The sequence below is a fragment of the Acinonyx jubatus genome, chromosome A1 (genome assembly GCF_027475565.1).
Source record: "Acinonyx jubatus isolate Ajub_Pintada_27869175 chromosome A1, VMU_Ajub_asm_v1.0, whole genome shotgun sequence".
NCBI classification, from domain to species: Eukaryota; Metazoa; Chordata; class Mammalia; order Carnivora; family Felidae; genus Acinonyx; species Acinonyx jubatus.
Window position 1 is genome coordinate 176,641,471 of NC_069380.1, and position 13,848 is coordinate 176,655,318.

The 13,848-nt window shown below is 42.8% G+C and overlaps 2 protein-coding genes across 3 annotated transcripts in view; one reads left to right on the top strand and one right to left on the bottom strand.

Moving 5' to 3' along the window:
• Positions 1 to 13,848, bottom strand: part of DOCK2 (dedicator of cytokinesis 2) — a 413,885-nt gene that overhangs the window by 90,686 nt on the left and 309,351 nt on the right. The window contains exons 28-29 of the mRNA XM_015065771.3: positions 3,740 to 3,838; positions 717 to 811 (exon numbers count right to left, since the gene is read on the bottom strand). Coding sequence (XP_014921257.3) covers positions 717 to 811; positions 3,740 to 3,838 — 194 coding nt within the window. The remainder of the gene's footprint in view (positions 1 to 716; positions 812 to 3,739; positions 3,839 to 13,848) is intronic.
• Positions 5,870 to 13,848, top strand: part of INSYN2B (inhibitory synaptic factor family member 2B) — a 120,302-nt gene continuing 112,323 nt past the window's right edge. The window contains exon 1 of one of the 2 annotated variants that reach the window (XM_027034126.2): positions 5,870 to 6,168. The gene's annotated coding sequence lies outside the window, so the exon portion shown is untranslated. The remainder of the gene's footprint in view (positions 6,169 to 13,848) is intronic. The other variant, XM_015065770.3, reaches the window with a different exon arrangement.

The following is a 13,848-nucleotide window of genomic DNA, read 5'->3' on the forward strand; positions in this document are numbered from 1 at the left end:
GCAGAAAGTATTGTTGAGTCTTAGCATTTGAATTTCATTTGGATGAGATGATACTATTTGAGAGATAATTACTTTTCTTTAATGTTGTGCTGGGTTATGTGGGATCTGAATTATACTTGGGTTATACTGGTATCCTATGAGATGTTAATAGAAATTATATACACACAGAGAAGCATACATATATGAACACCAAACGATTCCACTAACAAATACATTTGTGAAATTCTGTATCCTAAATCCTCCAGAGAATTCCACGAGCATACTGAAGGCTCTAGGAAGTCCTGCAGCACAGAAATCTTTTCAAAGCTATTTAATCCAATGCTTCCTAAATTTATTTTACTCTGTGTCACAAAATATATTTTATTATTTTGAATAAATGTTAAAATAATATAATTTTAATAAGGCTGACCTTAAGGTCTACTGTCTCGAGAGTTTAGGGAAGACTTCACAAAGCATGTTACTTTAACTGGTATTTGAAGAATGGAGAAGGTGGGGGCTAGCCAACTCAGTATATAAAAAAGGCATGAAAACTAAAACATTTAAAAAAAAAAAGAAGGTTCAAGATTGGTGTGGAACTCCTTGGGGTTTAAAAGAAGAAAGACTCTGCTACACTTTTTATTTTCACCAGGGAAAAGGTATCCCCACCTTGTCTCTACGAGTGCTCTTTAAAATGATCGCTGGGGTGAGGTAGCTGTTAGGAATGAGTGACAGCTCACCTGTTCTGAACCATACTCATGGCCATCCAATCTACAGGATACACATTTTTCCCAATGAGGTCCTTGAACATGATGAAGGTCTCCATTAAGAAGTCCTGAAATTGTAAAGCGAAACACACCCGTCATCTTCTTTTGTAGGAACTCACTAGAAGTGCCCAGTGCTGTTTACGTTTTTTCTTTATTATTTTTTGGAGGGGCAGAAAAGGAAAGGGCACAGCCTTTCAAATAAGTCCAAAGAAACCAATAGCGGTGGATTTTTAAGTGGAAGCTTCAAGTTACTTACCAGGAGACTGTTTCACAAATACAAGTGGAATGTGAATATGGAAAGTGAAAACACTCTCAAAACAAAGCACTAGCAATTCTGTCTTTGGGAAGAAAGAAGTAAATGCATTTATTGATGTTGCAATTTTATAATCATCTTCCCAGATATGTATTTAATATGGAAATACTCTATACTTTGTGAAGGCATCTCAGGTCATTTAGCAAACAATTATAAACACAACCATCTAATTATCAGTAGTATAAACACAGCTCATTCATATGTAACAGATACATCCATGGGCACATTAGAGGAAACAGCCCAGGGACTCTCTTCCTCTCATTTGAAGAGGCTCAGAGTGGATCTCAACACACCCCATCAGATATTGATTGAAGCAGGCCAAGATTCTGCTCCATCTTTGGAGAATACAAATTCAAGACAAGTCCAAATGGCAAAGACCAGGACCACTGTCATGTGGACACTCCTAAGCTTGAGGAAGAAAAGTCATACTGTCTCTATGCTTCCAGTAAAATTTAAAATCAGTAGGAAACCCACTCAGAGTTCTTTCCTTAAGCCAGGGGTTTCCAAGTTATTCTAACAGCAGAATTCCAGGTCCAAAGAAAATATTACCCAGAACCTAACATATAAAATAGATAAAAGTAGGGGCGCCTGGGTGGCTCAGTCGGTTAAGTGGCCGATTTCGGCTCAGGTCATGATTTCGCGGTCCATGAGTTCGAGCCCCGCGTCGGGCTCTGTGCTGACAGCTCAGAGCCTGGAGCCTGTTTCAGATTCTGTGTCTCCCTCTCTCTGACCCTCCCCCATTCATGCTCTCTCTCTTCTCAAAAATAAACGTTAAAAAAATTAAAAAAAATAAAATAAAATAGATAAAAGTAGAAGAGCTGTGGGGTGTGTGTGTGTGTGTGTGTGTGTGTGTGTGTGTGTGTGTTTATGGTAGAAGATAGTGAAGATGGGAGGAATATAATTTGAAAATCACTGCTTTAAGCTAAATTGCAAAATTCTGGAAATGACATCTGTTCCTTTTCAGCAATCTTTGCTTCTAGGGAAAATTACCTCAATACTTTAAGTCCCAGTTTCCACATCAGCAGAATGGGGATAACATCTAACTCAAAGAGTTACTATGAATATTAAGTGCACACTGTCTAAAGGATGCTCAGCATAGAGCCTGGACCATTGTAAGAGCTCATTAAGCGCTCGATGATGACAATGCTGAGAATTATTCATCCTTGATAACACTTGGGGGAGTGTGGGTATCATCACAGGCTCATTCCCTTCTTATGGCAACAAAGCCTCTGGCTCATAGATGTAAAACCTAGCTTCTGAGTGAGAAGCTATAGCATGCTGTCAGGGTTAGGACAGAAGTTCAAATCCTACTCTGCCACATACTTCCTATGTGGCCTTGAGCAAGCAGATTGTAGACTTGTAAAATGTGACTACTAATCCCTATGTTATACTGTTGTGAAGATTATACAAGAAAGCATATATGTTCAACAAATAAGAATTCCCTTTCCTACTCTCTTCCCACCATTCTTTCCATTGAGGATCAAACATTAGGATCCTGATCTCTCTATTTCCATGTCACATGGCATAGAGAAATTGGGGAGAAATCCTGGGATATTTGGCTCTCCTTTTGTTTTCTTTTGTGTATATCCAGAAATAGGTTCCATTTCTTCCCAATACTGCACCCAGTGAGGAGACTATCTCTCTGCTGAATGGCTGAAAGAGTAGGACATTGGCTTTCTAATAATTCCCTTTATATGGGCCACTCTCTGAGATTGGTTCAATTCTAGAACCCTTGGTTACTCTAAGGAAAGTTGAAAGTGAGCCCCAGCAGCAGAATTCCTGACTGGCAGCAGTAAGGAGACAATGACAAAGGTGATTATGTCATGTGCTACAGAGCTATGAGCCTATAGGCTACAGTCCTGTGCAGACAGTTCTGTAACAAATGAGTCCTGAGAGGCTAGAAGAGTAAGGGGGTTCAGAGGCCAACTTCCTCCATGCATTTGTGATCATAATATAGAAATAGCTACCTTTTACTGGTAACTTAATATGTGAGAACTTCTGTGCTCTCATTAATCCTTCCCCACACTATGACATAAATAACATCATCCGCACTTTTCAGATGGGGAAACTGAGGCTTAAGAGGGGTTAATTTGTCCATGGTCACATAGCTCTCCATGACAAATCCTGGATGCAAATCCAAGACTGTGTGGCTAACACTCATGCTTGTAAGCCCCCAAATGTCCATAATTCATCAATAAACATTTGTTGCAGCATATTTAGACTGGACATTCAGGTTTCACCTCTGACAGGGACTGAAGACATCCTTCAGAAGTGGTATATACAAGCCTAAATGGAAATTAGAACTAGGAAATCACATGAATGTGTTTGTAACTTAGACACACACATGCACAAAGTCCACTGGGACATCTTACTCTAAACTCTTTTTTTTTAATTTTTTTTTAATGTTTATTTATTTTTGAGACAGAGAGAGACAGAGCATGAACAGGGGAGGGTCAGAGAGAGGGAGACACAGAATCTGAAACAGGCTCCAGGCTCTGAGCTGTCAGCACAGAGCCTGATGCGGGGCTCGAACTCATGGACCGCGAGATCATGACCTGAGCCGAAATCGGCCACTTAACCGACTGAGCCACCCAGGCGCCCTTCTTACTCTAAACTCTTAAGAGCCAACAGTGTGGCATGTCTCCCCTCCACTGCCCCCCACCCCAGCATCCTGTAGACTCACCACAAGTTCAGAGCTGGTCTGGAAGGTCTCAATATAGAAGGAATAGTGCTGGTCACCCATCTGGTTTAAGATGGCTGTCATACATGCCACAAAGTGACTCTGTAAGAAATAAAGAAAATTGCCATGAAATAGTGAAGAGAGAACCATGAGATTCATCTTTTTCATTTCCTTGACTTCAGACTGGAAAACACCGAACCATCTCGGGCAAGTATAAAAAGTCCCCCAAAGGGGATCAGCAAGTGAAACTTGCCTATGAAGAAATGTTTCCTTATGGTTCATTTATGGGCTCGTTCTTCCCAAAAGCATTTATTGAACAGCTATTATGTGACTGGGACTGTAGTGGGAGCTCGGATACAGAAGATAGGGCCTGACCTATCACTTCTACAGCTGCTTGTAGAAGTCTTTGGGAAAAGACCACTGAGTTGGTGTCAGGAGATCTAGTCTCTATCAAGATCCCGAAGACAGTTTGATTTTCTGATAAATAATTTTAATATCTAAGCCCCAATCGTTTCATCTGTAAAGCAAGACAATAATCCATCCATTTCAACCCCCACATATGTGTCAAAAAGATCAAATGATTCCTATAATGCTTTGAATTCACTTATTTTCTCTATAGAGGGGTCAGTTGTTAAACCATCATGACTCAGTCAGTGAGAAGCCAGTAGCTACCAGTAACCAGCACTTGTTAAGGGCTTTGGAGGATAAAAGAAATGAGAAGAGGTGGTTCTTGCTCTTCAGGAGTTCATGATCTAGTTGGGAAAGGAAGGTTAACATCCATGAGGGAAAAAGTACAAGACCTTTAATCTGCCAAGCAGACCAAGCGTCAGAGGGATTCAGACAAGAGAGAAATCAATGCAAGGACTTGGAGAAGAGGCGGGTCTGCATGGGATCAGAGGAGCAAGAACCACATTCTTTCATGCACCAGAGTACATCACCATACCCCTTTCTGCTTTACCCTTCCAAATTTTATGACTCTGTATCAGGGTGTATTTTCTGTTTAGGCTAGTATGTGCAAGCAGCATTTAGGAATATCTACTCTGGAAACCTTGTAAAGGGAGTACCAACCACAAATCCACCAGGATAGAGGAGCCACTCAAGGTTGTCTCCTGCAAGATTCCAATGGGACTGCCATCTTAGTCAAAGGAAGTCCCACTAGGTTTGGTCAAGGGCAGGCTTATGGAAGAGGGCCTACTCAATGTGATGTAGGTCTTTCCAGGGAACCTTACTGCTAAAAGGTGTCAGACAAATGGCATACCAGAGTGGTGGGCCTGGAAGTATTATGTGTGAACCAAGAAAATGGGCTTGGTATCACAAACTGCTATCTTTGTTTAGAAAGACACACACACACACACACACACACACACACACAATACATATCCTTATACATTACAGCTTTATAGTTTATAGTAGTGGAGGAACAGCCTCAATGTCCCAAGAAACTCCTTCTGTGTTCCTCCACAGGAAGTCTTTTGGATAACTGAATGTCCTCAAGATCACATTCCTAAAAGTAACTCCCAGAGAACAGGAATCTCATTTGCTTCTAGGTTTTTTCCAATTAGGATGTCAGGAATAACATGCTTTCCCAATCAGCAAGACCCACTGTAGAGTTTGTGGGGCTCAGAACAAAATGAAAATGAACAGTCCTTATTAAAAATTATTCAGAATTTCAAGACAGCCCCAGTGCCCATTCTGGGCACCAGGCAAGGTCATACACCCATGAAGCCAGCCCTGCCCGCCAGTGACCACCACCACACTCACACACCATAAATGCTTAGAAAACATGCAAAGCTGGCAGAGAGTGCAAAGCTGGGACTCTTGGGAGCAACAGTGAGGACACTATGTTTATGGGGACCCGGAGCCTCTACACTGGAGTGAGCTGTCTTGACCATCCAGGAAGGCAAATCCTCTTCTGCTCAGGCCCCCAGGGGGTGGTGGTGAGTTTGTGAAATTATCAGTCCTTTTCAAACGAGACAGAACACTACCATCTCTGTTAACTTAAGCAGGACCCACTTAAACCAAGAAAGAAGATTTATAATTGTGTATCCCGCTGGCCAGGCTGGATGCCAGGAAGGAGAAATCAGAGAGTTTGAGAGGTGTGTGTGTGTGTATGTGCATGAGCGTGTGTGTGCGCGCACACACGCATGTGTTTCCTCTACTCCCTCCATCTCATCTCTCCTCTCCTCAAAGATTTCAGCCTATGACCACTAGAGGTCTTTTCTTTTCACATGGTAGCTGCCGAGCAGTTTGTTCGGCTTTTTATTTATTCCTACGTGAGCAGACCCACTACACTTCTTGCATATAAACAGTGAAAATTACAACATAAAGGACTCATCATTCCTTCTTTTGGAGTAATTCTGCTGCTGGTCAAAGCCTGGCTCATTTTGCAAGGAAAGGGAGGACATCTCTGCAGGTAATTCTACTGCTTCAAGGTAAGAGATTTGGGCAGGTTTTATTTTTTATGATCCATGATCCTCTAAGAGAAAATGCTATCGCCTCTTGGACAATAGTTTACTTTTAAAGCTTTGGCTTAAATGAGTCCTGGGACCGTGAGCTTGTGTGTGTGTGTGTGTGTGTGTGTGTGTGTGTGTGTGTGGTTGTGTGTGGTGGAAAATCTACCATTGTCAGAACTGCAGGCTGCCCCAAATGCATAGATACGGAATGCTTGTTATTTCCAATGGCTTGATTTGAATTTGAAGTGGGGGAGAAAAGCAAAAAAACAAACCTCAAAGCTCAAGTTGCTTGGAATTACCTTGAAAAGGCTGCATTTTCTTAAGCCTTGTTTAGAGAAACTTCCATGCTTCATTTTAAAAGAAAATAAAAGGGGAAGGGGTTCTACTCCCGACTGAGAGAGAGAGTAACCATTTTAAGAAAGGATCCACTATTTTTTTTATAAGGACTTGCTCAGTGTGTTACAGTCCACCAATCAATCAAAATTACTTTTACCGGCTTGTTCATTTCTTCCTTCTAACTACCACATAGAAAAACCCAGCTCAGTGCCTTACAGTACGATTTGTAGTGCAATGTGACTGAAGTTTGGACAAGTTACCTGCATTTGGCTGTTAATGAAAAATGACAGTGTTTTCCATCCGACTAGAAGCACCCCTTTTTTCCTACTATGATGTCTAGCCCACTTTAGTACCAAATCTGTCAGAAATCACACCAATGTGACCGACTGATTAGTGAAATGGCATGAGATGCCAGCAGCAGGTTTGCATTCAGAACAGGTTCCCCTCTGTCATTTAAATTAAAAAACAAATAACAAAGCAAAACAAAAAAAAAAAGGAAGAAAGAAAGAAAGAAACTAAACACTCTGTCACATAATGATAGAATGATGGGATAATATTATGCCTCTCTGACGTTTATCCCTTTTTCAGTAATATCCTTAACATGGCAATCCACCTCTTAGCTTCCTGTCCCCTTCCCTTTTTATGAGTTTGAGACCTTACTCCTACATCCACCATGTTTTAAATGTTTAGAAAGAGAGAGGAATGGGGTGGGGGTGTGATTCACTAGCAACTCAGATACTCCTAACATCGACATTGCTCAAACTTTATAGTGTAGGAGCCAAATCTCCCAGTCCTGTTGGCAACATGGAAAAGCCCGAGTACTGCATGGGGTACTCGACGGCAGGGTGGAGGGATGCCCTTCAGTCCAAGCTAGGGAGAATCCCCCTCTTCCCATCCCTGGCAGAAATGCTATAGGTGACATACATTTACTACCAAGGCATGAGGCAGCCACTCATCCATAGCCAAGCAGCATGCCAGCTGCCTAGATAGGAAATTGCTTCTTAAAACAGAATAGCAGGGGGACCTGCATCTTAACTCCCAGAGAGAAATTGTATCCGAGACGCTGGCACAAATCAGGCAGAGTCACCTCGGCTCCGTTCGGGGCGGTTGAAAATGTAGCTAATGAATCACAGCATGGAGAGACACGGTTTGAAACTAGGTCAAACGTGTAAAAATAAGTGCAATCATTGCAGGCACTTGGCTGATGAGGGGCTACTTAACGCCTTGAGTGGCAGGGTTTATTTGCCACATAGAACCCTCTTCAGCGATCCGCCACAATCAATCCTCTTAATTAATTCAGCCCATCAGTGTGGAGAGAAGTCTTGCACACCTGGGAGAGAGCTGAAGCTCCAAAGGGAAACAGCCAGGGTCTCTTCACTGTGTGATGGCAAGAGAGAAAAAGAGAAACCCGGTATCGTGTGATTAATATTAATTAGCTGGGATACTAGATGACTGGGATCAGGAGAGTAGCCCTCCCCAAATCATTTGGCTCCTTTGCATAGAAAAATCATCATCGTCGTCATCATCATCATCATCAGCAGCAGCATATTGATAAGGCCGATAGCTGGGTGAACATCAGTTAACTCAAACATATCTATTTAACCACCTCTAACGCAAACACACCTACACACACATACACACAACAGTCAAGCCCCCTGCAGTGCTGAGTGGACCCGGGAGAGGCTATCAGTTTGCCCTGCCTTGAAAAACAAACAAAACAGGGGGAGAGGGGATGGTTGCTGTGGATGCATCCCCCACTCACCTGAGATGGTGGGAGGGATGAGCTCACAGAGGGAGAGAAGCAGCTAACTTTGGGAGCTTGCTACCTAAATGCCAACATTACTACGCGATACCAGCTGGTGACACGTTGCTATAGTAACTTCAAATAATGTGCAGGGCCAAAATAAAATAAAATATAGAAAGCGCCAAGGAGAGGAGATGAAGGAAAGTTTTCATACCAAGGGAGGCTCATAGGGAGATGAAAAGTTCTATTTATCAGGACATTTATTTCCTTTGGAGGCTAAGAGTGGCCAAATGTCATTCTCAGGTTGCTTCTCCATTCACCCCCACATCTGCCATGTGGTTATATAACAGATTTTATTCCTGGGTGGAATTGGCACTGTCTGTGTGGTGGATCCAGGACCGGAAGTGGGAGGCTGTTGTGTTAGGAGAAATAGGGACTCTAAAACCCCTTCATCTTAGAGCTTTGTAGGCTACTCAGAGTTACAGTTTGTAGTGATTTGGGGGGAATCTAGTGTATTGTTCTGTCTTAGCAACCATCAAGTCTGGGCACTGTGCTAGGTGTGAAGGTGCAGTAGTGAGCGGGATGGATAAGGCTGTGCTCCAAAGAGTTTACACCTGGTTCTGCCAGGATGTAGAGCATCAGAGGGCCTAGGAGCCAGCCTATCTGAATTCAAATCTCAGCTCTATCTCTTACTAGTTGTGTGGCCTTGGGCAGGGTCTTGTGCCTCAGTGTCCTCATCTGTAAAAGGGGATAAAAAATGTTCCTTACTTCATACAGTTCTGGTGAGAATTAAATCAAAAGGCACTTAGAACATAGAAAGCCCTCGATAATTGTCAGCTGTTATTATTATTCTCATTCTTGCTGACTGTGGTCTAGGGAAACTATGCAGATTAGCCAATTGAAATCCCTGACCTGGAAGAAGGATATGATGAGATCACTTACCCATGACTGTCTGTGGACACATCAAGTGCTCCCAATAACAGCTCAGTGCCCTTTGACTCCGAACATGCCTTTGGTTAAAAACATGCCCAAAGTCCAGCTGTCAAGTATATTGAACATGTGCCTCTTGGGCCAGATACGTTGGGAGGTTTCTTTTATTTGGGGACAATTGCAAGAAGGTAGGAAGAGTCACAATAGCACCCAAATTGTTCAAAAGCATGAAATACAACTGTCTTCATCAAAAACGTATCCCCCTGTCTCTGTGTGCAGTGACATTCTTTGGTTACCCAGAGATCCTGCTGTGTGATAGAGTAAACCAAGTTACCTTCTTTCAGGGGAAGCTTCTTGATGGGCACAGACCCCAGGGTTTCATGTGGCCAGCTCCACGTCAAAGGCACAACATCACAGGAAAACAGAAAAGTGCACTTGGATGCCATATACTCTGGATATGCCCTGACACATTATATCTGTACAAGATGACAACTAGTGTAGAGTTATCTGTGTGCACCTCTGCCTGGTGCTGTGGGCATTAATGATGGCTCAACTACTCAGCATTGCCAGGGCCAGAGCTGCAGGTGTCTCCTCAGAGAGCTAGCATCACTCACAAGGAGCAGGAAGGGAGGGGCAGACAAGGCTGCTTTAAATCAAGGTTGGAAAAGAAGACTGAACTGGTAACATACTCTTTATTTGAGACGAACACATTCTGATCTTGGTGGACCTGTGCCTATGGCTCTGTGATGTGGGTCACTTTAAACCATCCAAAGGATATAATGGGATCCCAAGGGGGAGGTGGATGGCAAGCAAATTCCATTCATTCATTCCTTGTGCTCAGGACTCTACATTCATCATGTCACTGATTCATTTCAACAAACTCATGAGGTCAACTTTATACCCATTTTATAGATCAGGAAAGTGAGATGTATGGAGGTCAAGCAGCTTGCCTAGATAGACATTTAGTATATGATGGGACAGGGATTAAAATCTGAATCTTTCTGACTCTAAAACCTGTATCTTTTCATAAATCCACTGTGTCTCCCATGTCAGCACTGTCAGCTCACCTGGGGAGAGATTTTTGTCCATTTATTCATTGCTGTATCACCAGTCTAGAATTGAACTTGCACTTAGTGTGGGTTCAATAAATACATGTTAGATGAGAGACTGAATTTATTATAGTATTCCTCATCTCTAAAAGAATGTTATAGGGACCACCCTGCACACACAAACTCTGAAAAGTTAGGGTCATGTGTAGACCACCTTTGCCTTGGGAGAGGCCAGAAATCAAAGAATTTTTGTTCTGCTTTTGAGTGTACTCCATCTTAAGTTATATTTGATCAAGCTACAGTGAGATCGTTCTTTCACACATTCCTTAATTCAACAAATATTTCTTGAGCACCTACTATGTTTCAGGCTTGGTTCTAGCTGCAGGGGATACAACCAGAAATGAGAGTAACAAGATTTGTTCTTAATGAGCTCTTATTCCCATTGGATAGAGGGCCAGGGATGGAGAAACACAGTAGAATGAATGAATAACCAAGTAATAATATTTTAGGCAGTGATATCTGCTACTAATGAAATATTACCCAGCAATGAAATGGGGATGGAGTGAGAAGGAAACTATTTTCAACAGGGGAGACAAAGGCAGCCTCTTAGAGAGCTGGCATTTGAATGGAGATCTGAATGATGAGAGTCAGTCATGCAAAAATCTGGCAGAACAGCATTTCTGGGCAATTGAATAGCAGATGCAAAGGCCCTGAGGTGGATGTGCTTGGAGTCCTGGAGGATCCCAAAGAAGGCCAGCATAGCTGGAAGGTATGAAATGAGGGAAGACACTATATAAGATGAGGTCAGAGAGACAGGCAGAGGCCAGATCCTATGGGCCCGTGGGGGTCAGAGGCAAGCATATGGATTTTCCTCCAAAGTGCAGAAGGAGGCCATTGATTCGAGTTTTAAAAAGCTCACTCTTGCTGCTGTGTGTTTCAAGAACCCCTCTTTAAAGAGATGGCTCCCATATCTTACCACATAAGCCCATCTCCAAGACACTGTACTGGACTTATTCCCACGGTCATGGGTCTGTGAAAAGTGCAAGTTGTTTTCACTGTTGACTCTTCCTTATTCCTGGTAGTGTGACCTCTTTTCGGCAAATGCTTCTCACTAAATTATTATTTTATAGCGTACTCTGTCCCTCTTTGTTCAGGCAAGAGAGTGGACTCTAGTTTTATGCGGATCCCATCTATCTTCAAGCTTAGTGGGCTCATCTCCCTTTTATTTGGAGCTGAATGAAGGGGAGCCTGCTCCAGTGGCTCCCAGTCTCTGATTAAAGCCATTCCCATCTGTGGTACCTGAGAAACCTGCTTGCTGGGAAGGAACACCCGCCCAGTTTTAATTGAACAGAAGATTTTTTTTTAATGTTTCTAATAACATTTGTGGAGGTGTGGGTGAAGTTCACAAATGTGATTGCAAGAAGAATAGTTTCAGAAGCATGGATTTATTCTCAGCACATATACCAGTGATGGGCCTCCAAATCTTTGCACTGAATGCCTCAAGAAAGGCTGTGCAAAAAGACTGTTTGGAGTCCTGGACAATACAGTATTGTCCTCAGCTCACTTCTCCCTGGGAAAAATCAAAGCGCTGAGTATCACCAGGATGTGGGCTCTGGATAAGTATCCTAAGCAGCCCCTCACCTTCTTCTACAAACGTGTGGATCAAGGTTATGTATGACACCAAGATCAACCTCCAATAGAAGAAAGATTCACAAAAGGATACTATGTTTCAGGCAGGAGGCATTGTGGGGTAAAGGACAATAACTACCATTTAAAGGGCTAAGCCTGTATCCAGCACTTTTTATAGGACTTTTTATATGGTTGTGGCAAGAGAAGAAAAGAACTGGAAGAAGGAGAAGCTAATAGTAGTTGGACATTTATGAGTCAGACACTAGGCTAAAAAGTATAGTGATGGTCACAACCACCATCAGTTATTGAGCACTCGCCATGGGCCAAGTGGTATATATGCATTAATCCTCCCAGTATCCAGGTGATCTTGATAAAACCACATGTACTTTACAGATGAGAAAACCTAGAAGCAGAGAGGTGACATGACTTAGCTAGATCAGCCTGACCCCACGATGCTTTTGTTTTTCTTAGAAAAAAGAGAAAGACATTACCATTTTGCAGACATGATATAATCTTAGTGACAGGAAAATTAAGCAAATCCTTAAAGTACACGAAGAAAGGAAAAGGGCATAACATTTTACCTCACTGTGCTCCCTGCCTAAATAGCCTTGAATATTAAGAACATTCAATATTCCATTCAATTCAATAAACTTCTCGAATACTAAGAAATATTCTAGATATTTCCTATGCCTGTATAGAGATGGAAGGATGGGTGGATGGGTGGATGGATGGATGGAGGGATGGATGGATGGAGGTAGCTTGGCATATGGGTAGACACAAAGCCACACAGACAGAGCTAGCTCTCTTCATGACTGTGCCCTGTGGCTTATGAGTCTCCCATGATTTTAGGCTCAAATGCGGATAAACACTCGATCTTCTGCAGTGCTTAGGGCATTGAAGGCCAAGAAGGGTTCAGAGTGGAACATCAGTGCCATGTACTTGGAAATATATCTGGTTTCCCATAGAAGCAGTTTTCCTAGAAGGCACTAGACAGGGAATCCTAAGTCTGGGAGCAAACGCCGGTTCTCTTCAACATGCTCTGGAACTTTGGACAAGATACTTGATCTCTCTGGCCTCAGTTCTCTCATCCCTGAAAAAGGGACCAGTGCTACCAACAGCACTGTTGTGAGGAGTAAGTAGAAGGCAGGTGCAGGGGTCCTGTGTAGAGCCTGGCACACCAGAAGCACTCAGAAAACCTTCTTGCAATGCTCAGCTTCAGCCCCCTCTCTGGTTCACCAGAACAGTTTGCTGATCAGCTGAGGAAGTGTGGAGTTAGCTTTTGGTTGACTCGTGGAGGATGATTTAAACCTCCCTGTGGACCTGGAGAGCTGCATTGCGGATGATGATTTATACAATCTCTCCCTGCCCTTTGTTTCCCTTTACAAAGTCTCCATGTTTAGATGAGAGGAGGGGCAGGCAGACAAATGTGTTCACAGACAACCAGGCAGCGAGGCAAGAAGGTTTTCAGAAGGGATGATTATTTTGTGGATAAAAGGATTGCTTAGTTTACCCCTTGTGTTTACTTCACAAGGAGTGAAGAAGAGTAAAGAAGATCTCTCTCACATTGCGTTTTAAACTTCAAGCCCAGCTTTCCAACCAGGACTCTCCCTGTGCCTCCCCAACCTCCCCCAGATAGGTCGAGTTTTCCCTGCTGCAAGTGGCCTGCTAGTCCCAGCAGAATCTGGTACTCAGGTCTGAGCATGATAATAACGGTTGGGTGTGTGTGCAGGTGGCCTCTTTGCAACACCTGCCTTGACTGCTTAACTTTACAGGGCTCAACCAAAGCAATGACACACTGATGGTTTAATTATTAATCCACATTAGGGCAGGATTTTCTCCTTTCCCAGCTAATCCTCCACTTCTTATTCCCAATTAATCGATCGGTTAACAAATATTTACTCAGCACCTATTATCTGTAAGGAGCTGTATCAGGTACCTATGACACTCTGAAGATCTCAGAGTACTAGGGAA